The sequence below is a fragment of the Choloepus didactylus genome, chromosome 20 (assembly GCF_015220235.1).
Source record: "Choloepus didactylus isolate mChoDid1 chromosome 20, mChoDid1.pri, whole genome shotgun sequence".
In the NCBI taxonomy this organism is placed as follows: Eukaryota; Metazoa; Chordata; class Mammalia; order Pilosa; family Megalonychidae; genus Choloepus; species Choloepus didactylus.
The window spans coordinates 3,870,683-3,894,540 of NC_051326.1; the positions used below are offsets into that span (position 1 = coordinate 3,870,683).

At 38.6% G+C, this 23,858-nt stretch overlaps 1 protein-coding gene across 2 annotated transcripts in view; it reads right to left on the reverse strand.

The window, feature by feature from the left end:
- Positions 1-23,858, reverse strand: part of NBAS (NBAS subunit of NRZ tethering complex) — a 397,863-nt gene that overhangs the window by 310,295 nt on the left and 63,710 nt on the right. For both annotated transcript variants that reach the window (XM_037813443.1, XM_037813445.1), the window contains exons 10-12: positions 22,661-22,799; positions 17,814-17,882; positions 2,758-2,886 (exon numbers count right to left, since the gene is read on the reverse strand). In XM_037813443.1, the coding sequence (XP_037669371.1) occupies positions 2,758-2,886; positions 17,814-17,882; positions 22,661-22,799 (337 nt within the window). The remainder of the gene's footprint in view (positions 1-2,757; positions 2,887-17,813; positions 17,883-22,660; positions 22,800-23,858) is intronic.

Here is a 23,858-nt window from a genome sequence, read left to right on the forward strand (position 1 = left end):
TCTGGGCTGCTGGGCTGTGTAGGGAGGCTCCCAGTCTGCTGAAATGATGGCTGAATGGGGCTTTGTTAATTCACACTGCTCTACCTTCCCAACTCTGGGACAATCAGCTGAGGTTGCAGGGAAGGCTAATGTCCACGCCCAGTTTTGTGGTGTGTGCCTGTTATTTAAAGCACTTCCGTCACACTGGGTTGTCTGGGGCAGTTCTGGGCTATAGGGCTGGCGATGGGCAGGAGTGTTTCCTGTCCACCAGGATGATGGCTGTGAGCGGACACCCCCCTCTTCTTGGGAAGTTGTGGTGTTTAGTGAATTTTCTCAGCCACTGGATTATTGCGTTTTGTCTCAGAGCTCTCCTAGTTCTGCTCTTGACTTGACCTGCCCAAATTGCAGGTCTTTGAAGCTTTCTGTATTGGGCTTCTTAGAGTAATTCTTTTAGAAAAAGAAAAAAGGATTAAAGAAAAAAAAAAAAAAAAAGGGCCCTCCTCAGAGATCTAATGGGTTATTGAAATGCTAAGAGACAAAGCAACCAGGGCCATTAAGGAAAGGTCCACAGGGCAGAGAGATCAGCTTTTCTTCGGGATTTGCATATGCGCCTCAGGGCCCGAGCTCGGGCCTGAGCTCTGCCCTTCCCCCTTCCACGCTCACCAGAACTCCAAAAATCCTCCGCTTTTATTTTGGAGTTTTTCGTGTTGTTTTTTTTCTATGCCTGTCTCCTCTCTGCTGGGCTGGCTGCTCTCAGATTCTCTCGTGTCTGGTCTCCGTCTATCTATGGTTGGAGTTTGGATCAGCAGAATGAGTTTCCGATAAGGGCTGCCACTGCAGTTCTCCCTTCTCCTTCCCGGAGCTGACAGCCCCTCCTGCCACGGGACTGAGCCTGGCAGGGAGGGGCGCGGGTCCCCTGGCTGCAAAAACTTACAGATTTCGCTGATCTCAGCAGTTCCACGTTTTCATGAGTGTTGTATGAAGTATGCCCAAAGTCAGATTGCTCTGTGGTGTCCAGTCCACGCAGTTCCTGGCTTTCTACCTACTTTCCTGGAGGAGTAACTAAAACATACAGCTCACCAGTCTGCCATCTTGCCCCGCCTCTCGTGACTACCCTTCACACCACAGTGATGACATTCTAGGATACTCACAAGATGAAATATAAAGTGTGCTTCAGAAATTGATCAATATTCCTAACAGGTGAAAGAAAATAATTAAGAAAACAGAGCCAGAAAAAACATCTTCAAAGTTGTCACTATCTAAACAGCATTTTACCCAACTGTGAAATTTCCCACATACAGAAAGAGGATTCTCCTAAACGAAAGAAGCTGGGACTTTATCACTCCACTGTGATAACCATGAAAAATACACCATATCTTTTGGATCAATTATCTCAATAATGCCTTTATTTGGAATATGGATGCAAAACACAGACTACATGAATTGTGCCTTGTGAAGTCCAAGCATTACGACACGAACGGCACAGATCACCAGTCAGTTCCTTCACAGTCCGGAGGAGGCGCTGCAGCGTGATGTGCCTAGTTAATGTGAAAACAAACCACTCTGAGAGCTGATCTACTCCAGTCCTACAGAAAAAAGATAAGTCAACTCAGCTTTAATTTTTAGAGGAGAAAGAAAGAATGCCCTTTGTATTTAGCTTCTGAAGCAGTAGGCTGAAGTACATCTTCAATATAGAGCAAATCTTGATCAATAACTCCAAGAGTGGGAGTGCTGTGCAGACCGTATTAAAAAGAAGTGAATGAATGGGGGGGGGGGGGCTATCAATAAGAGAAAAGGATAAAGAATAGCTAAAACAATAAAGTTGTCTTTGAATAGAGTACAAACAAATGTAGAGCCCCTTTCTCTTTTCCTCTATTATTTTAATTAATTCTTTCTCTACAGTTTGATGAAAAAAGAATTCTGATAAGAAATCATTGATCCATTCAGATCATCCAGGAAATAAGCACCAATCTTAGAATCATAAAACTATCCACCAAAGCTAGTGACAAGATATGCCTATAACAAAATGGGAAAGGGGAGGCAATACTAATCTTTAACGCAGTGAAAGATTTATAGTGTAAACTTGACCCAGCTGACAAAAGATTTTTCTAAAACCTTCTATCTATCACAATACATGGCATTAGATGAGCAGACTTTAACCTCCTATTGTGATTTTAAGTACAACAGATTTAGATGTTGATTCCACTAAGCAACCAAATCATTTACTCCTTAAAACCTGTCATTCCATTCCTAGTCCAAAAAACAAACCATTCCATCTTTCTCTATGTCTTAGCTACCCACTTTTCGAGTGAAGAAAAGATAATTCCCTTCAAGCCTTAAGTAAGCCCCATATTACTAACATTGCAAGATTTTGGAAGAATTGTGAGCCCTTTAGGATGTTTATTTTATCTGTTTTCATACAGAGTTCCCTCTAAATTCTTAATCATATGAGTTAACTTTTGCTGAAAAAATGAACACCCCCATTCTGTAGTTTTAGAATGACAAAAACAGAAATAAATGGAGAGTTCCACAGTCACATTACACTAAGTACACAGAAACTATTATGCTACAAATTAAAATCAGTACACAGTGCTACCCTATTCTTAATTTATCCTATTGTATTGATAAAATTTAACTAAAGAATAGGACAGCTTAAGAATGATGAGAATAAATATCAGATGTGCACAACAGTAAAATATCAACAAAACGAAATAAGTATTGTCAGTACTCACCCTAAGATAATAATATTCTAAGAATAGCCATGACCAAGAGACATACCTGGTCCTCCTGACCCCATTCCCCCTGCTGTCTCAGAGAGGGAACGGCCCAGATGCTCAGCTTCCCCGAGAAGTGAATGGCTGCAAGGAGCGTCCCGTGTGGAGAAAGGCTCATCTTAAAGATTCCATCCTATAAAAAAATTACATTACACTAAGATCACAGCAAGGGACATACAGCCTAATAGAAATAACTTTCAGAATTTAGTAATACTCTTTAAGGATGTTATTAAATGACCTTTAATAATTAAGGGTTCCCACTGCTTCACAACACTATAAACATGTCCTAGCACATAGAAACAGGAACCCAGTCTTTAAAAAGCTTATCTACTATATAGTGTTATAATTTACACATAACCCAAAACCCAAACACAAGGGCATTACAAAAATATCCCATCATATCACCCATCAATAACAATGAGTTCTCATCATCTATACAAGAGTCTATATTAGTACAATGCCCAGAATATGCTACCACCATGGATAGGTCAAATTCATGCTCTGGAAAGGAAGAAAAGGGAAGGAGAGTGAGAACAAGATGGGGGGAGAAAGGGTCAAAGGATGGTGGGAAGAGAGGAAGGCAAGGGAAAAGCAGTCCTTAATTTAAAAGTACACAATGAAAAAAATAAAGTACACCCTGAATGTTCATGATTTTCCAGATCTGTTGTCAAAATATCCCACTTAAGGAATCCAATTGTTGCCACAGAACAGAGAAATTTCCTAATATCCTGCTTTTTCATGGCTAACCTAAGAGTACACAGAAGAAGACTGGTTTGTCTAGTCCTAATAGTCTAAATGATCTTAGCCCTTACTTCCAGAATACTAGGTTTTCAAACCATACAGAGATATCACCTGACTACCAGGAGGTGATAACAGAATCAAAAGAATCAAACAAACACTAACTGAATATCTAATTACTTCCCATTCAAACATTTAATTCAGGACTGGGTTTAAGGTATCTTGCCCACAAAGAGTAAAACAGAGACCAGAAAATGGTAGACCACAACCATAGTCCTCCTGAACATTTAGAAAATATGGCATCACACGGCCCCTTTCGCCCAAATGACAATCAGGCAGAGTACAGGATAGTAGATGCCCACTGAGCAGGGTCATAAGTGCACCAATTGGCCAAAGCCCTCATCATTATCTATAGCCACCCCAAAGTTAAGGTCAAATATCAGCTGCAGAATTGAAAACTGGACATAAATACAGGGGGGAAAAAAACAGAATTATTACACATGGTTCATTCACTAATTTATATAATGTCTGACCTTTGGTGATTGTGTTTAAACCCTCAGATCTAAAATGAATAAAGCACATTAGTCATCAAGAATAAACAGAACAATTTCAAGAGATGGGGAACATTATTACATGAGTGGACAGATGAAAGATTAGCATCCACTGATCTCTTTACAAGGACTAGCCAGACTTAAAAGGTCTGTCTCAGAATCCCAGAATACGCATACCTGGGAGAGGGAAGCAGGAAAGGCAACATTTTCAATACATCACATCCTTTCCTCTGAGATGGAGATGGGGGGGGGGTAGATTTTTATTAGGTAAAAATAGTCACAAATCTCTGAATCCATCCTTTTGTTTTTACAGAGGAAGAAACACAGGGCCAGAAGGGATCAGATACTTGCACAACTGTACATAGCAGAACCTGAACTGGAAGGCAGATGTCTTCATGTCAATCCTGCACACCGATCCTCCTCCCCATCTGGGCCCATGCCTCTGTAACAGACATATGCACACGCCTCACCGGGAATTACGGTCTAGTGTACTGTGTTTTCATTACCTGAATAGTCATCTGTAACCTGTATGGTAACTACCAGGTAATACAAATACTCCATAAAACAACTCTACTTAAAGTGCTCTGAAAGGGGTAGTTTATATATATGAATAGTGTATATACATATATATAACGTATATACACTAAACAGCGTGAATAACTTAACAATAGCATGGTGATCAAGAAAATAATGAAATGAATATGTACCACTTACTTTTCTTTGCGTATCTTCCTTCCTTCGTTCTTCCTTCTTTCCTTCTTTCTTTCCCTACCTCCCTCCCTTCCTTCCTCCCTATCTTCCTTTGTAGACACTTAAGAAACATATTAACTAAAATATTACCAAATTCTTTTATTTATTTTTTTTTATTAAAGAAGTTGTAGGTTTTCAGAAAAATCATGCAGACAACAGAGTTCCCATAAACCTCCCATCACACACATCATTTTCACTATTATTAAAACTATGTATCAGTGTGATACCTCTGTTCAACTGATAAAAGTATATTCTAATCTAATTCTACTCTTAACTATTATCCAGAGCTTACATTGGGGTTCACTGTTCATGTTGTAAAGTCCTACAGGTTTGCTTTTTCTTTGTTTTAACTTTACTTATTATTCTAGTAACATATATACAACTGAAATTTACCCTTTTAACAACATTCAAATATACAATTCAGTGCTATTATGTTCACAGTGTTGTATTATCTCCACCACCATCCATCACCAAAACTTTTCCATCATCAAACAGAAACTATACAATTTAAGGATTAACTCACCATTTCTTATTCCTAGCCCAATGCCTAGTAACCTATATTCTAGTTTCTGCCTCTACAAACTTGTTTATCCCAACTACTGCACATCATTCAGAACATACAATACCTGGCACTTGTGTCTGGCTTATTTCATGCAACATGATGTCTTCAAGGTTCATCCAAGTTCTGTCACACGTATCAAAACTACATTCATTTTTACAGCTGAATGACAGTCCATTGTGTGTATAAAACACATTTTGTTTCTCCATTCATCTGTTGATGGACGCCTGGGTTGTTTCTGTCTTCTGGCAATTGTGAGTAACACCACTATGAACATCAGGGTGCAAATATCTGTTCAAATCCCTGCTTTCAATTCTTTTGAGCATACACCTAGAAGCGGACTGCCAGATCATATAGTAACTCTATACTTAGTTTTATGAGGAACCACCAAACCATTTTGCATGGCAGCTGCATCATTTTACATTCCCACAAACAATAAATTAGTGTTCCCATGGCTTCACATCCCCTCAGCATGTGTAATTTTCCAATTTTTTAATAGTAGTCATTGCAGTGGGAGTGAAATAGTGTCTCGTGGTTTTGATTTGCATTTCTTTTATTGTTAATGATGTTGAGATTATTTTCATGTGTCCATCAGCCATTTGTATATCTTCTTTGGAGAACTGTCTATTCAAGTCTTTTGTCCATTTTTTAATTGGGTTGTCTTTTCATTGTTGAATTTTAGGATTTCCTTATGCATTCTGCATACTAAACCCTTATGGGATATGTGGTTTCCAAATATTTTCTCCAATTAAGTAGGTAGTCTTTTTAGTTTCATGATAAAGTCTTTTGATGCACAGATTTTTTTTTATTTTGATTATGTCCCATTTAACTATTTTTTTTCTTTTGTTGCTCATGCTTTTGGTGTAAAGTCATTAAGAAACCAATGCCCAACAAAAGATCCTGCAGATGCGTCCCTATTTTTCCTTCTAGGAGTTTTATCTGATTCTTACACTTAGGTCTTCTATCCATTTTGAGTTCACTTTTATATACGGTGTGAGGGAGGAGTCCACCTTCATCTTTTTGCATCTGGATATCCAGTTTTCCCAGCACCATTTGTTGAAGAGACTATTCTTTCCCCACTGAGAGGACTTGACACCCTATTCAAAAATCAGTTGGCCATAGATGTTAGGGGGTTGTTTCTGAACTCTCAATTCCATTGGTCTAAATGCCTGTTCTTGTGCCAGTACCACAGTGTTTTGATTACTGTGCTTTGCGATAAGTTTAAATCAGGAAGTATGAGTCCTCCAATGCAGTTCTTGCTTTCTCAAGCTGCGCTGGCTATTCAGATTCCCTTATCCTTCCATATAGATTTGATGACTGTTTTTTACATTTTCTGCAAAGAAGATTTTGGAATTGTGATGGGCTTGTGTTTACATTTAAATAACTCTGGGCAGGACTGACATATTAATAATATTTAATCTACCAATACATAAACACAGAAAGTCCTTTCATTTATTTAAGTCTTGATTTCTTTAAGCAATGCTTTATAGTTTTCTGTGCACAAGTCCTTTATACCCTTAGTTAAATTTATTCCTAGATATTTGATTCTTTTAGTTGCAATTGTGAATGGAATTTTTCCTTGATTTCTCCATCAGATTGTTCATTACCAGTGTACAGAAACATCACTGAACTGTGCATGTTGATCTTGCACATCACCACTTTGCTGAATTCACACAAAACTCTAGGAGCAGATATCAACCGCTCTTAATGTTAGTGTACTTGAGCTCCTTAGTTTCATAAGATGCTATGATATCCACACACAAACTTACGATTGATTTTTAAAAGTGTTTTATTACAGAAAGTTTTACTCACACACACAAAGGGAGAAAGTACACTAAAATGAGAACCAGCTTCAACAAACATCATGTGCCCGAGAACCAGCTTCAACAAACATCAACACTGTGTCATGCTTGTTTCATTTATCCTTCCCCAATCACTACCACACCACACTCCCAGAATTTATCATCCCCAGAATATTTTAAAGCAAATCTCAGGCTTTTAAAGCAAATCATAGGGAAGGTAACCCAGCGGTAACAGGAATAGCAAGTTTAAAGGTGGATAGGAAATCCTCAGAGTTCCATAAGGAATGACATCCAGGCATGATGGAATCCAATGGGGGAAGAAAAGTCTCTTCTCACAATATCCATTGACAAAACTGGCAGTAATTCAATAGACAATTCTCTAGGTGTTACTCTGAAAGCTTTTGGACATGTGTTGCTTCTTTACACATGTGCTGCTCTGGCCCTTGTTCCAGATTTTGCAGTTGCAGGGTGGGAAAGACCCCAATATGCTGTCCTCTGTTTAGCAGGTCCTGGGATGGACCGGTTGGAACTGATGGGGATGGCTCCTCAGTGCATCTGAGCACCAGGCCAACACAGCAGGAGGCGGCTCGGGATGCCAGGGTGGCGGGAGGCAGGGCTGGCAGCCACCAGGGCCACAGCATGTGAGGGGCCGCTGCGGTGGCGGAAGCGGGACTGGTCGCCCCAGGCCCCGCCTTCAGGCCCCGGAACTATGTTGTATTTTAAAGCAATTTTATTGACATAAATTCACGTACCATACAATCCATCTGTATGATATATATATATATTTTTATTGAGATTTTTCAGATACCATACAACTATCCAAAGATCCAAAGTGTACAATCAATTGCCAACGGCACCACCACACAGCTGTGCATCCAACACAATTTTTTTTTCAATTTTTAGAACATTTTCACTACTCCAGAAAAGAAATAAAGACAAAAAAAAAAAAGGAAACTCAGATCTTCCCATACCCCTAAACATGCCCCGCTCCATTACTGATTCATAGTTTTGGTACAGTACATTTGTTACTATTGACGAAAGAATGTCAAAATACTACTAACTATAGTATATAGTTTGCAATAGGTATATATTTTTTCCCTATATGCCTCTCTATTGTTAACTTCTAGTTACGGTGATATACATTTGTTCTAGTCCATGAGAGAGATTTCTAATATTTGTAAAGTTAATCACGGACACTGTCCACCACAAGATTCACTATTTTATACATTCCCATCTTTAACCTCCAACTTTCCTTCTACTGACATGCATAACTCTGAGCTTACCCTTTCTACCACCTTCACACACATTTCAGCACTGTTATTCTCATAACATTATACCATCACCCCTGTCTATTTCCAAATATTTAAGTCCACCCTAGTTGAACATTCTGCTCATAATAAGCAACTGCTCCCCATTCTTTAGCTTCATTTCTATATCCCGGTAACTTATATTTCATTTCTATGAGTTTAAATATTATAATTAGTTCATATCAGTGAGACCCTGCAATATTTGCCTTTATGTGTCTGTCTTATTTCACTCAATATAGTGCCCTCAAGGTTTCTTCATCAACCCATTTCTTTTAAGACAGTTATGTTCACACACCATACATTCCATCCTAAGTAAACAATCGTTGGTTCCCCGTATAGTCACATATTTATGTATTGAGCACCATCACCACTCACTATATAAGGACATCTCCATTTCTTCCACAAAGACAGAGGAAAAGTCAAAGAAGGCAGAGAGGCAAAAGGAAAGAAAAAGAGAGAAAAACAAATAAACAAAAAAAGAACTTGATAGCTACAAAGCAACAAAAGGAAAGATAGCACTAACCTAAAGTAGAATAAAGAGTCAGACAACATCACCAATGCCAGGAGTCCCATATCCTTCCCTATTCCCCACCCACCATATGCATTTAGCTATGGTATGTTGCCTTTGTTACATTAAAGGAAGCATAATAGAACATTTCTGTTAATTCTGGCCTCTAGTTTGCACTGATTGTCTTTTCCCCCCAATCCCACCCTCTTTTTAACACCTTGTAATGTTGACATTCATTTGTTCTACCTCATGTAAAAACATATTTGTACCTTTTATTACACTCCTTGAGCACCCTAGGTTTCCCTGAGTTACACTGTCCCAGTCTTTATCATTCATCTCTTGTTCTGGTGTCCCACATGATCCCAGCCTTCCTCTTTCAACCATACTCACAGTCATCTTTCTTCAGTGTACTTACATTGCTGTGCTACTATCTCCCAAAATTGTTTTCCACACCTCTCACTTCTGTCTTTTCCTTTCTGTCTGTAGTGCTTCCTTTAGTGTTTCCTGTAGAGCAGGTATCTTGTTCACAAACTCTGTCATTGTCTGTTTGTCAGATAATATTTTAATCTCTCCCTCATATCTGAAAGATAGTTTTGCCGGACATAGGATTCTTGGTTGGTGGTTTCTCTCTTTCAGTATCTTAAATATATCACACCACTTCCTTCTTGCCTCCATGGTTTCCATTGAGAAATCCACACACAGTCTTATCAAGCTTCCTTTGTATGTGATGGATCACTTTTCTCTTGCTGCTTTCAGGATTCTCTCTTTATCTTTGACATTTGATAATGTGATTATTAAGTGTCTTGGTGTAGGCCTATTCAGATCTATTTTGTCTGGGGTACACTGAGCTCCTTGGATTCATAATTTTATGTCTTTCATAAGCGATGGGAAATTTTCATTGATTATCTCCTCTATTATCACTTCTGCCCCTTTTCCCTTTTCTTCTCCTTCTGGGACACCAATGACAAGTAAATTCTTGTTTTTCATTTTGTCTTTAAGTTCCCGGAGACGTTGCTCGTATTTTTCCATTCTTTTCTCTATCTTTTCTTTTGTGTATAGGATTTCAGGTGCCTTGTTCTCCAGTTCCCAAGTGTTTTCTTCTTTCTCTTGAGATCTGCTGTTGTATGTTTCCATTGTGTTTTTCATCTCTTGTGTTGTGCCTTTCATTTCCATAGTTTCTGCCAGTTGGTTTTTCGAACTTTCCATTTCTACCTTATTTACATCCTGGGTTTTCATTACATGGTTCAGCTCTTTCACCATATCTTCCGTAACTTTTTGAACTGATTTATTATTAGTTGTTTCAATTCCTGTATCACAGTTGAAGTGTAAGTTTGTTCCTTTGACTGGGCCATAATTTCATTTTTCTTAGTGTAGGTTGTAATTTTCTGTTGTCTAGGCATGGTTTCCTTGGTTACCCCAATCAGGTTTTCCCAGACCAGAACAGGCTCAGGTCCCAGAGGGAAGAAATATTCAGTATCTGGTTTCCCTGAGGGTGTGTCTTGGAAAATTGCTCCACCCTGTAATGCCTCAGGTCACTGTGCTTTTCTGCCAGCATGTGGCACCTGTTAGCCTGTAATTCTTGACTGGTGTAAGAAGGTGTGGCTGTTTTCTCCAAGGCTCTGGGGTCTGGTTCAGAATGGAAGGTGGATAGTAGAGCTGGGCCCCATCCCTTTCCTCTGAGAGAAGATAGACCCCCTACACAGAGGTCATTAGCATTTTAATGGTCTCTCTCTGCTTGCGCTATCTCTACACTTCTCTGAGTCACAGCACTGGGAACTGAAAATGGCTGAGGCTTTCTCCACTGAGCCAAAAAAGAAACAAATAGTCCCCTTCAGACCTAGTCCGAGGCAACCCTCCAGCTCTCCAAGGTCAGTCGTCACCTAAAGCCTCTGTCTGCTTTTTGGGGATTTGTACCTGTAGTGAGCAGTTCACACTCGCTACTTAAAACCCCAGTTGGAGCTCAGCTAAGCTGTATTCACTTACTGGGAGACAGCTTCTCTCTGGCACCATGAGGCTTTGCAGCTCGGGCTATGGGGGAGAGGGTCTCACGACTTGGATCCGCAGATTTCACTTACAGATTTTATGCTGCGATCTCGGGCATTCCTCCCAATTCAGGTTGGTGAATGATGAGTGGATGGTCTCGTTTGTTCCCCCGCAGTTATTCCAGATTATTTACTAGTTGTTTCTGGTTTTTTTTAGTTGTTCCAGGGAGACTACTTAGCTTCCACTCCTCTCTATGCTGCCATCTTCCCCTCCTCCTCTGTATTATATTTTATAGTTTAAAAAAAAATGGAAGGGAAAGAGGAAGAGAAGGAGGAAGGCATGGGGGGAGAAAACAGAAAAGCAGGGGAAAAAAAAAAAAAAAAAAGGCTAGCAGGAATACTGCAAAATAGGTTACCGTCCAATGCACCTACCATATCCCAGACACTGTCCTAGAGGTTGGATAAACAGATGAAGCCCTGCCTTCATGAAGTTACACCAACAAATACATGATTAAAATTCTGGTTACTACTATGAAAGAAAAATACAGGGGAATACAAGAGAAAACAACAGGAACCTATTTAGATAGAAGGATCAGAGAAGGATTCTGAGGATATAATTGAGCTAATGCTAAAAGATGAGAAGAAATTAAGTCATGGGAACAGGTAAGGAAAAACCATTTCCAACAGAGAAAACAGCATTTACAAAGAAAAGAGTATGGCAAGGTTGAGGAGGTGAAAGAAGACTAATTTAACTACAACAGAAGGAGTTAGTGCCAAGATGGGTCTGAAGAGAGAGGCAGGGGTCAGATTATAAAATGTCTGTTAGACTATGTTAAGAATTTTAGTTGTTGTTCATCCTCAGTTCGATGGAAAGCCATCGAAGAGTTTAAAAATGAGCTTATCTAATTCACTTTTTTTTTAATACTGGTTGTAAAGGGAACTGGTTGTTTCTGTTAAAAGAGGACAGATGAAAAATTATAACAAGGTAGAGACAGCCATAGAAAAAGAGAGAAGTGGAGGACTCCAGATACACTCTGAAGGCAAAAGATGTTACAGAAATGTGGGGATGAGGGGCAGAGAGGTATATGGGATAATTCCCATGCTTCTGGCTTAAGCACCCAGGTGGATTACTGAGGTGATCCATCTGGGAGAGAATCAGGCTAGAGACAGGAGGAAGAGAAGAAATCAGAGTTCTGTTCTGGAAATGTTAGGTATGAAATGCCTGGATGGTATCTGTTTTAATTTCCCGGCTGCTAAAGCAAATACCACGTGATGGATTGGCTTAAACAATGGGAATTTATTGGCTCAGGTTTTGAGGCTGGGAGAAGTCCAAATTCAAGTCAAGATCAAGGTGATGCTTTCTCCCAGAAAACTGTGGCATTCTGGGCTGGCTGCTGGCGATTCTTGATCCTTGGCTTTTTGGTCACATGGCAATGCATGTGGCGGCCTCTCCTGGCTTCTTCCTTCTCTTCCGAGTTCCACTGACTTTCAGCCTGAGGAAAGTCAGCCTGAAAGACCCACCCTGATCAGCTGAGCCACACCGTAACTGAAGTAAGCCCATCAACTGGTTCATATCCACACGAATGGATTACGGTTAAGAGCAAGTTCTTCTGGGGTACATAGCTCCAAACCACCACAATATCCTATTAGAGCTGTCAAATAACCAACTGGATATATAAATCAAAAGTGAAGAAAGGTCTGGGCTAAATATGCCAGTTTAGGAACTGCTGACATCTAAAAGGTATTAAAAACCTGAAAATGTATGAAAATAACCATATTCTGTACATTAAGGAATTGATGATGATAGCATTCCAAAGCCACAGAACACACCTTTAATTTGCTTGTTCATTCCCTCTCCTAGTAACACCTGTGAGTAGATTTTTAAAGTTGCTTTTAATGATAAAAAATTAGATTTTCTTATACATTACAAAGGTAGATAAAGTGTATCCTTATGTCATCTAGAATAACTGAGAACCCACTACATTCAAATAGTTAAAAAATGAAAACTGTTCTAACAAATTTTTTAAAGAATTGAAATTTTAGAAACATATCTCTTAACGAGAACAAATTTAGGGAGCAACTCTTGTTTCCCTAAATATGCTACAGCTTTCCACCACTGATCCTATGATAGCTACTCTGACTATAAAATGGATGACAAGGAAAGTCATTTACTGAATAAAGTGTGTGTGTGTGTGTGTGTGTGTGTGTGTGTGTGTACACACGCTTTCAGAAATAGGAAGTAGCTCACCAACTTGTTTTATTTCTACCACCCTCTCTACTAAGTCACTTCAACTTTGCTCTCTGAAGTGTCCATATAAGAGTACAGTAACATAGTACTATTAAAATATCACAGACATTAGAGTCAGACATTCCTATGTTTGAATCTCAGCTGTTACTTGCTACAAGACCTTACTTAATTTTTATAACCTATTTCTAATCTATAAAATTGAGATAATACTATACCTTGTAGGAATGCTGTGAGGATTAAATAAGATAACTAAAAATATAAAAGTACAGTATCTGGCATAGACTACATACTTCAAAATGAGAATATTATCTTTTAAACCTTTTTGATTGAGAAGGCAATAAGTGATCTCTTATTAGAAAACATTGCATAAATCATTAAAATATGGACATAAAGGAATTCACATGATTGAACTATCACTTAATAGAAAACAATGACTCGTATTTACTATCTGCTTCAGAGTTTTAAGTATACTGAAAGGTAGACAAGCGAAATCAATTACTTGGTAGGTAGCATGACTGGGTATGCAGCACGGGGCAGGGGAAGGGATGGCTTTTGAAGTGTTTTTTGTGCCGTAGACCCTGATCACACTACAGTCTTCTTCTACTAGTAATTCAGTCACGACCCTTTTAATTGACTTTGCATTATTAAATCTCAGATTTCCCTGTCTTAAATTCCTTCTCAAAACTTTTCAAAGATACTTTCCTCTTACATCATGACTCTTTCATGTGATAGTATCAAAATACTACCAAAATTAATAATGTGAACATGACTTTAACTTCCACTTCTACTTTTCCTGTCCCCCACCCCTGGCAACCGGTATTCTATGACTCTATGAGCTTCCACATCCTCTGATAAATATTTTCTTTGTAATTACCATGGGGCTTAAATTTAGCATCCTAGATGTATAACAACTTCATTTGCTTTTACACCAAATCAACTTCAACAGTTTAAACAAACTATTTTCTTATACCTCTCTGTCCCCCACCTTTATGTACTTCTTGTCACAGATTACGTATTTATACAAGTCCAAAACCACTGATTTATCATTACTTTTTATGCATTTGCCTTTTAGATCCCACAGGAAATGAAGAGTAGAGTTACAAACCAAAACTATAATAGTAGTGGCATGTGATAGGTTTATGTGTCAACTTGGCCAAGTGATGGTACCCAGGTGTCTGGTCAAGGAAACACTGGCCTAACCGTTACTACAAGGACATCTGTTAATAAACCAGAAGGCTGGTTTATTAAATCATCAATCAATTGGCTGCAGCTGTGACTGATCACATCAAAGAAGGGTGTGTCTTCCACAATGAGAGAATGCAATCAGCTGGATTTAATCCAATCAGTTGAAGACTTTTAAGCGAGGCAGAGGACCTTCACCTCTTCTTCAGCTAACCAACGAAGCATATCCTGAGGAGTTCATAGAAATTGCCAGTTTGTTTCCTCAGAAGTTCATCGAACACATTCATCGAAGTTGCCAGTTTGCTGCCTGAGGAGTTCGTCAAACATCTTCACTGGAGTTGCCGGTTTGCTGCCTGCCCTACGGAATCTGGACTCGTGCATACCCATAGCTGCATGAGACACTTTTATAAAATCTTATATTTATAGCTATCTCTTGTTAATTCTGTTTCCATAGAGAACCCTAACTAATACAACTCGGTACCAAGAATGGGGTGATGCTGAGTTTGCAAATGCACTCGCTATTAAGCAGGGAAATATGTATTCGAACAAGAAGTCATTTTTTAATCATCATATTGACATTAAAAAGTTGGGCAATGCCATGAATGAGTGATATGTGAGAGTGCAAATAATTACAATCACTTTAGGGAGTAATTTGGCAATATTTTGTGACGTTTAAGATAAGTACACCCAGAAATATGCCATAAAACAATGTTTTAAAACCAACAGTGTTGACTCACAAATCACATGTTTTATATCAGGAATAATATTTTGTTTAAATTATAATAGAATACCATAACACAGCATAGCATAGGAAATTATAAGAAGGCATTGTAAGTAGTCAAGATAAGCACTGCTTCATGAAATTGGAGTTTTAGTTATATGCACATGCCTATGATAAACACAATACATAAAGTGCCATTATGCAAAAGGTATTTCTTGGCTGATGTTTCGAGAAGCTTGGAGAGGCAGACAGAAGGACGTATGGAGATGCTAAGCTAAGAGATGAAGCCCAGAGTTTGTCCTAGAGAAGCTAAGAGAGGACCCCAGATGATTACAGAGAATTGCCCTGGGAGAAAGAAGCAACAGAGTACAAGAACTGAGAGAGAGGACCTAAGACAAAACCCCAGAGACATTTTGGAGAAAGCCATTTTGAAACACAGGCCAGGAGCAAAGGACCAACAGACACCAGCCACACGTCTTTCCAGCTGACAGAGGTGTTCCAGACGCCATCGGCCATTCTTCGGTGAAGGTATCGTCATGTTGATGCCTTAGTTTGGGCACTTTTCTGGCCCTAGGACTGTAAATTTGTAACCAAATAAACCCCTTTATAAAACCCAATCCATTTCTGGTATTTTGCATAACAGCAGCTTTAGCAAATCGGAACATGGCACTTAACATTCACCCACATCATTGCCCTCTAATCAATCTTTTTTAAAAGTCCAAACAGTTAAGAATTCTGGTACACTATGTCACAAAGAAAGATCAAAATACAAGGAAATCAGCTGCTTCCCTCTCCCTCCTTTTGTTCAGTTACAGAGAATACCGACAAGAATGAGAAATAGCTGAGTTCCACAACAGAGAACAATCAATACATAGGAATCAAGGTGACACACAATCTGGAGTTCCCAGAAGGTGAAAGTAAAAAGATGTTTTCTACACTGACTGAACAGAGTTACATCTGCCAATTAATATAGCAAATCAACTAATACACGCAGAATCTACCATGCAGAAGTATGGTACAAAGAAGGGTCCTAAACATCAAGTCGCCAGATAACTCTCGTTCTAAATATTGCTGCAACTGTGTTGGTCCAAATAAACTAAACAGGGAGCACAAAAAACAAGTCTATGGATTCTGTCCACTACCACGGTGGACTGCTGGCAGCTCCCCAACAGTGTTCTCTGACACAGCCATGACTTTGCACAGGCTGTTCCCAGGCCAGAAGTGCCACCCTTACTTTCCCTTTCTGCCCCCATGCACTCTCACTTCAAGACTCAAAACAAGTATCACATACAGAGTTAAATACTCTCTCTTCTGCACTTTATTATATTATATACTCTGCACTTTTGTATTATTACAGAATAGGTTATAAATTGTATAATACTGCACTGCTTAATAACTGCTTCTATGTCTATCTCCCCACTATTTTGCAGGCCCCTTGAGGAACTGCATTGCGTTTTATTCATATATTTATTCTCAGCCCTACCAATACGCCTGGCTCAGAGTAGCACTTGCTAACTGACTGAAAGAATATGTAAATGCTGAAATCCCACATTCCTGCTCAATTATAATAAACAGAATAAGAAAACAGTGAACCTTTTAAAAGTAATTAAAGAGAAAGGTATTATTTAGATATTATTAAGGAGAATGGGAAATGGATCCTGGGACAAGGCAAAGTCATGTTCTTATGTACTAACACAGTAACAGAAAGACTAAAAGAGGCAACGTGGTAAATTAGAAAGAACACACTGCCTGGCAGTATTTCGTATCTTCTTCTTCTGCAAAAAAGAAGCCAATTCCATGAATGCTAACTTGAAAACAGTGCCTATATATATATATATAAGAGATTAAAAATAAGTGACTTTCTAAACATACCACAGCACACTAAACATAAGGAACAGTTATTACTGCTCCATTCTACAGATAGAATGGCAAACCAATCCAGAGCACATGATTTAAAGTCAAAATAAATGTCAGAGAGATAAATGAGGACTTATATACAAATGCAGCAGGCAGAATGTTCATTATATTTCTTATTTCTTTCCTTGGTTTAGTAAAGAAATGGAAGAAATAAAAAGCTTCGGTTGATTCTCCTCCTGTCAGAAGCTTACTCTGATGCCCCTGGGAAGGCGGATTCGCTGTGAGCGCCATGCGGAGGGCAGATATGACCATCTCCCTCGTGGACAGCTCCTAAGGGCAGCACTCACATTCAGGACAAAACCATCCACCGTCTAGGCCATGAGCCCATCCTTCCACCAAGGAGCATAACAGAGCAACAACGATTCTTGACACCCTAGGATCAACATGGCTCAATAATCTCAAAGATTTGAGGAGGAAACCTTTTTAATTTTAGAATAATCACACACACACAAAAAAAGAATATATTATGGACAGATTTATACAATTCACAGCATCTTAAGACAAAATAAGAAATTTCAAAGATATGTAATGCTTACAGTGGACTTCTTTGGAGGGACTGAGTTCATTCCTTAAAAATTAGAAAGAAAACTACTTCTTTATTGAGATAAAAATTAATATATAGCAATATACACAAATCACAAGTGTAGAGATCCATGAATTTTTACTAATGCATACACCCACACAGTGTAAAATTATGAACACCCCCTAGAATATCCAAAGTTCATTCGACTTTGCCCTTAGAGGTATACTCTAGTGAAAACGTTTGGAAAGCACAGTAAAGCCCATTTGCATTACCTGTTCCTGTCCCTGACGACTGCCAAACTTGACACTTAACATCCTCAGTAAACCCAGAGTCTTTGGTACCTACAAAAGAAAAGTATACCACAACAAGAAAGATTAATAAATGCCCACACATTGTATAAAGGCCTTTTATCATGCAATGGAAACTATGGCAAACCTAGAAGTTTAAAAAATGGTTAAGAAAATCACCAATAGCTGTCAGGGATCTTGGCAAAACTGTGTTTTTGTTAAAAAACAAAAAATTACCACAGGGTAAAATCTTACACCAAATATGCCCACAATCAAATGCTTTTTTAAATGCATAAGAAACAACTCTAGTACACTCAATGCCAATTAGAATCTACTCCAAGCTCTTCTCAAATGAGGCGGCCCCAGGTTACCATTTTTATCTTAATATCACTGGAAAAAAGGTCAACACTTGTGCTGGTTTGAATGTTATGTCCCCCAGGAAAAGCCATATTCTTTGATGCAGTCTTTGGAGCAGACATTTTGGTGCTGATTAGATTTGCATGGAAATGTGCCCCACCCAACTGTAGGTGATAATTCTGATGAGATATTTCCATGGAGGCGTGGCCCCACTCATTCAGGATGGGCCTTGATCAGTAGAGTCATGTAAATGAGCTGACGGGCAGAGGGAACTCAGTGCAGCTGTGAGTGACATTTTGAAGAGGAGCTACAGCCAAGAGGGACACATGGAAGAAAGCACAGGAGGTACAGATGAGAGACATTTTGAAGACGGCTGTTGGAAGCAGACTCTTGCTCCGGAGAAGCTAAAAGAGGACAAATACCCCAAGTGCAACTAAGAGTGACATTTTTGAGGAACTGCAGCCTAGAGAGGAACATCCTGGGAGAAAGCCATTTTGAAACCAGAACTTTGGAGCAGACACCAGCCACGTGCCTTCCCAGCTAACAGAGGTTTTCCAGACACCACTGGCCATCCTCTAGTGAAGGTACCCGATTGCTGATGTGTTTACCTTGGACACTTTATGGCCTTAAGACTGAAATTGTGTAACCAAATAAACCCCCTTTTATAAAAGCCAATCCATCTCTGGTGTTTTGCATTCTGGCAGCATTAGCAAACTAGAACAACACTCCTAAAAGAAATTTCATGCAAAGAACTGATCCCACACTTGATAAGTGCCAGAAAAAAATCTTCATTTAGAAACCAGTATTTGAAATGAATATACCAGAAGACTTTTTCTTTTTTTTTTTTTCTGCTTTAGGTTTAAGAAATATACTAACAAAAGAGAAAGGGGGTCCTATTTTGTTGAAGTTAAAATTACCCTACCAGACTTCTGGGTAGCTAAAGACAACCATGGCTATACAGCTATACATCTCCCAATACTTCCTCCCAACCCTAGAATAAATATCTTTCAATAAGCAATACTGAGGGTCTAACAGACAAAAGGAAGGGTTGGCTTTAGCTAGAGGAAAGATAGTTTATCTGTGGTGATAAGAGAAAAGATACTCGAGGTATAGATACGGGCAAGTGATGAGTTTTTATGGAAGTAGTCTTCTGTCTACTTCTATTTTCTCAGGGGTGTAGGATTTCTCCAGGAAACAAGATTCTAAAAAGTCTGTAATCTTTCCACAATATTATTCACGGAAAAATCAGGAGCAATAACATAAAAAAATACAATTTTGTTCATTTTTATACATTTTCCCAAAAACGTTGATCTTGAAAATACAAACAGATAATAATACTTGATAATACTTAATGCTGGTGTATCTTTTTATAGTTCCCCAAGCACTTTCACAAATATTATCTCATTTGATCCTGGCAAAAGCATGAATATAAAAATGGTAAATGATGAGCTGGTATTCAAATACCAGGCTTCTAACTTCAGAGCCTAAGTTCTGTCCTTCTCCCAGCTACTGAATTCTAGCCCAGTACCAGTTACAGTTATTGCACTTATTTGTGGCCCCAGCTGTCTCCTCCAATATATAGTAAACCACTTGAGGGCTGCTATCAGTAACTTTATATTCCTAACACCTGGAGCAGCAACTAAACGCTGAACAAATGGAAAAATAAAACTGTCTCACATAGGTGACACTAACATTAATTTGGAAACTTGGGTCAATGCAGATATTGAATTTTGCATAGTCTCTTTTACAACCTAGCACCCTTGCAAGAAAGCAGCATTTTTTCAATATCTCCCCCAACACAATAGCAACCTTAAACAAACAATAAGAGGAGGTTCCAGGAGAACAATGTCCACCACCTGACAAAAGGAACTAATCCTATAACCTCAAATTACTTTGAGGTAGGGGAAGGCTATGCAGAATAATTGTACATTTAGCTGCAGACACATTTAAAAGGCACTAATGTAATGAAGAAACACTTGCAGCATTTCAGGAAGTTAATCATACAACAGAGCATTCAATTTGCAATTCAAGAAGTTTCCCCACTTACTTTGTCAGTATACACACAATTTTATTTCAAAAGACTCCAATACCAAAGCCTCAGCCCAGGAAGGACCAGACACAGCAGAGCAGATTCCAGTGACTCATCAGAGTGAAAGCACAGGAGAATGCACAGAAGCCAAGATGGGAAACGTTTCCACAGTATCCAACAGTATTCCCTGACTTTCCCTTTCCCAAACCACTGTCCCAAATAAACTTGACAACACTGTAGTGGAAAGGAAAGGACTTTCACGGTTTGCCTATTTTACCTCTCCTTACATCCTCCACAATTTCCTACTTTTTGTAGTTTTTTTCTTTCAACCTTAAATTTTGAAAAATTTCATAGCTAGAGTAACTCAAATGATTATACAAAGAAACACCATTCTATCTTTCACTTAGGTTTACCGATAAACATTTAACTACATTTGCTTTATCTTTCTGTGTGTGCATACACACCTACTTCTAAAAGTTATTTCTGACTGAACCATAAAAGTAAGCTGCAGATATCATGCTTAGATTCAGTCAGATTCAAGAAAGAAAATTCTTCAAACTCTTTCTTAGATCTGCCCTGTAACTCCTCACAAATAAAACTACAAGCTGGATATGAATTAAACCAGAGAAATAAACATGATTAAATTCCCACCAATATGAGATAATATGTACAAGTAACTCCTACCTCATTTCTTTCTATCAATTATGCGATAATCATCATGCATTAATTTGATAGTGCTGAGAAAAAGGTGCTAAACAGGAACTAGAAGATCTGGTTCCATCCCCTGTCCCCTTATTTTCACAGTGATAATCTGTGAAACAGAGCTAATATTACTCAAACTATTCTCCTTTCTGAGTCCTACCAAGAAAATAAATGAGTTGTAGAGTAGATCAATGGATAATGAATGAAAGGAAAAGCACAAAGCATAGCTTCATATAAACTGATCTAAAAATATACATCGTTTCAAGGTCTGATATCATATAAACCAAGCTCATTTTAAAATGTCAACCTCATTAAAAAAAAAAAAGCACACTGCTTTACATAGTTAAATTCACAATCACACATTTCAGCACATGCTAAAAGCTAAAGAAAAGAATTTAATGGAAGCTTACTATAATTACTAAAGATTTCTTTTCAAAAGTGTTTCTTCATTAGTTCCTTTTCAACACCAAAATCTTTAACCCCTCAATGTCTTTGCATTTGCAATCAATATATTTTAAGACATAAATAACAGGACAAATACACGCATTATAGGAACAAACAACATAACACATTCACTTATGCTGTGTTTCCCTGTAATTTCTTGGTTTTCCCTTCTTACTCAAAAAATACCTGTTTACCTACTATGTACCAGGCAATGTGCTAAGTGCAGGGTGCACAATTTGCATCAACTGCTTGCTTTCATGCAGTTTACATAAACAACCAAGATACATAATTTATAGGGCCTACAAGGAAGACAAAATAAGTATTCCCCCATACCCCATTCTCTCCTTCCTGGATACAAAGAAAACTACATTTCCCAGCTCCTTGAAGTTAAGAGGGGCCACGTGGCTAGTTATGATAAATGAACTGTGAGCAGAAGTGATGTCACTTCTGGGCTAAAACAGTTAGAAGTCCCTGCCCCACCTTATAACCCTCCCTCCCCCTCCAAAGGCCATGAATTGAGATGGTGAAACCTCAAGAAGTTACCAGCCTAGATCCCTGAATCAACACTTAGGACAAGCTGCCCAGGAAAGTCATGGCACCACTGAAATTTTGTGATTTTTCATTTGTTTGTTTATGTTAATTGTTTTCAATTGCCAGCCTACCCTGACTATCTCAGCTTAAATGACTGCCTGGCACCAAACAGATGTGCTCAATAAATATCTGTAGAGTGAGTGAGTGGGTGGATGGATGGATGGATGGATGGATGGAGCATGCTTATGGAACGATACAGAAGGAAGTACACCAGAGCAGTTAAGAACGTGGACTGGTCAACTTCTGCGCAAGTTGTTCTCATCCTGCCACTTGCTAGCTGCACAACCCAGGGAAAATTTCTTAACTATACTTTACTTTCCTCACCAATAAACTCAGAGCAATGACAACACCTACTTCAAAAAACTGAGAATTACATGAGCTAATACATGTAAAAGCACATAACATAAAAAGTGATTAATAAATGTTTGGGTCTAAATAAGTGATTGCACATAAAAGGACTACTGTCAGATTGTTTTCTAATATCTCAAAATACTATTGTTAAAAATGAGACCAAGTTAACTACAATATGCTATAGCTGAATTTGATATTCCAAAGAAGAACTAAAATGTCATTGGTATTAATGCACTTTCCTCATTTAAGACAAAATATTTCCTCTTCCACATTGTACAAATTTTTTGGTTTTGTTTTGTTTTTGATCTTTTTAATCTAGGACCTATTAGCAAAGTGAAATGCTATGACTAATACTTACCGGAGTGACCCTGTCTCCACCATTAGTAACCTGCTTATAATAAGGTGACCCTGAAAGTACTCTCCAGGCAGAAAGACCACAGCTAGAAGCTTTTGATATGCCCACTTCAGCAGTTTCACATCCACCAACTAGTAAAAGTCTAAAAAAGAAAAACAAAACAATTCATAAATTACACATATGAACAAGAAGAAAGCAAAAGAAAAACAGAAGAACTGCATTCCAAGCCTAGAAAGTAAATATTTTGGAGGAAACAACAACAACAAAAAAAAAAAAAACATATGGTTTTTCAATTAGAATTTCACCTCCGCATATACAGAGGTGAGGCTTAAACAACTTCGAACACCTGAAACCCAGATGGGACCTTCAAAATGAGGAAAAGGTTGTGTTAAGGTTGGCCACTGAATATTTTTTAAAATGTCAATATCAAGCCCAATAGACTTAAATAAACAAATGTGTAGTTTCACCCAGATAAATATACATCAACTACAACAGTACATCAGATGCAATGAGGGTGCAATTATGGATATCAGAAAGAAAAGAGAGCCAGGAGTGCTGTGGAGGGGCCAGGACTACACAGTAAACACTATACAGGAATGAGAACTGTTGAGTCTATCTGCATTTATGATTAGTTCACTTTTCTGTACATTATCCTTCATTAGCAACTGGAGGCCAGTTAGCGAAAGGGCAAGCAGCCTAATGTATGCTAAAAATTAAGACATTACTGTGTAACCACTAAACAAACTAAGCTGTTTAATAATGGGCCCCAAATAGTCATGATTTTTAAGATATGTTCAGTAAATGTGGGAGAAAACTGTATAATAAATATCTTAACCACTCGCCTAAAAAAGATGTTTGAAATCAAAAGCTCTGATGTATTAAAGGGTAGACTTCAATTATCAGTGAACCATTTGTGGAAGAGGGAGGCTGAAGAGTCGGTATGAGTAGGATGCGAGGTGAAAAAGCTGTTGATGGTTTTGAGGGAAGGGGCTAAGAGCCAAGGAACTTGGGCCGCCTCTAGAAGCTACAAAAGGCAAGAAAACAGGTTCTCCCCTATGGCCTCCAGAAAGGAACACAGCCCTGCTGACATACTGATTCTAGCCAGTGAGGCCCATTTCAGACTTGTGACCTCCAGAATTGTAAGATACTAACTTTATTTTAAGCCACTAAGTTTGAGGTAATTTGTTAGAACAGCAACAGA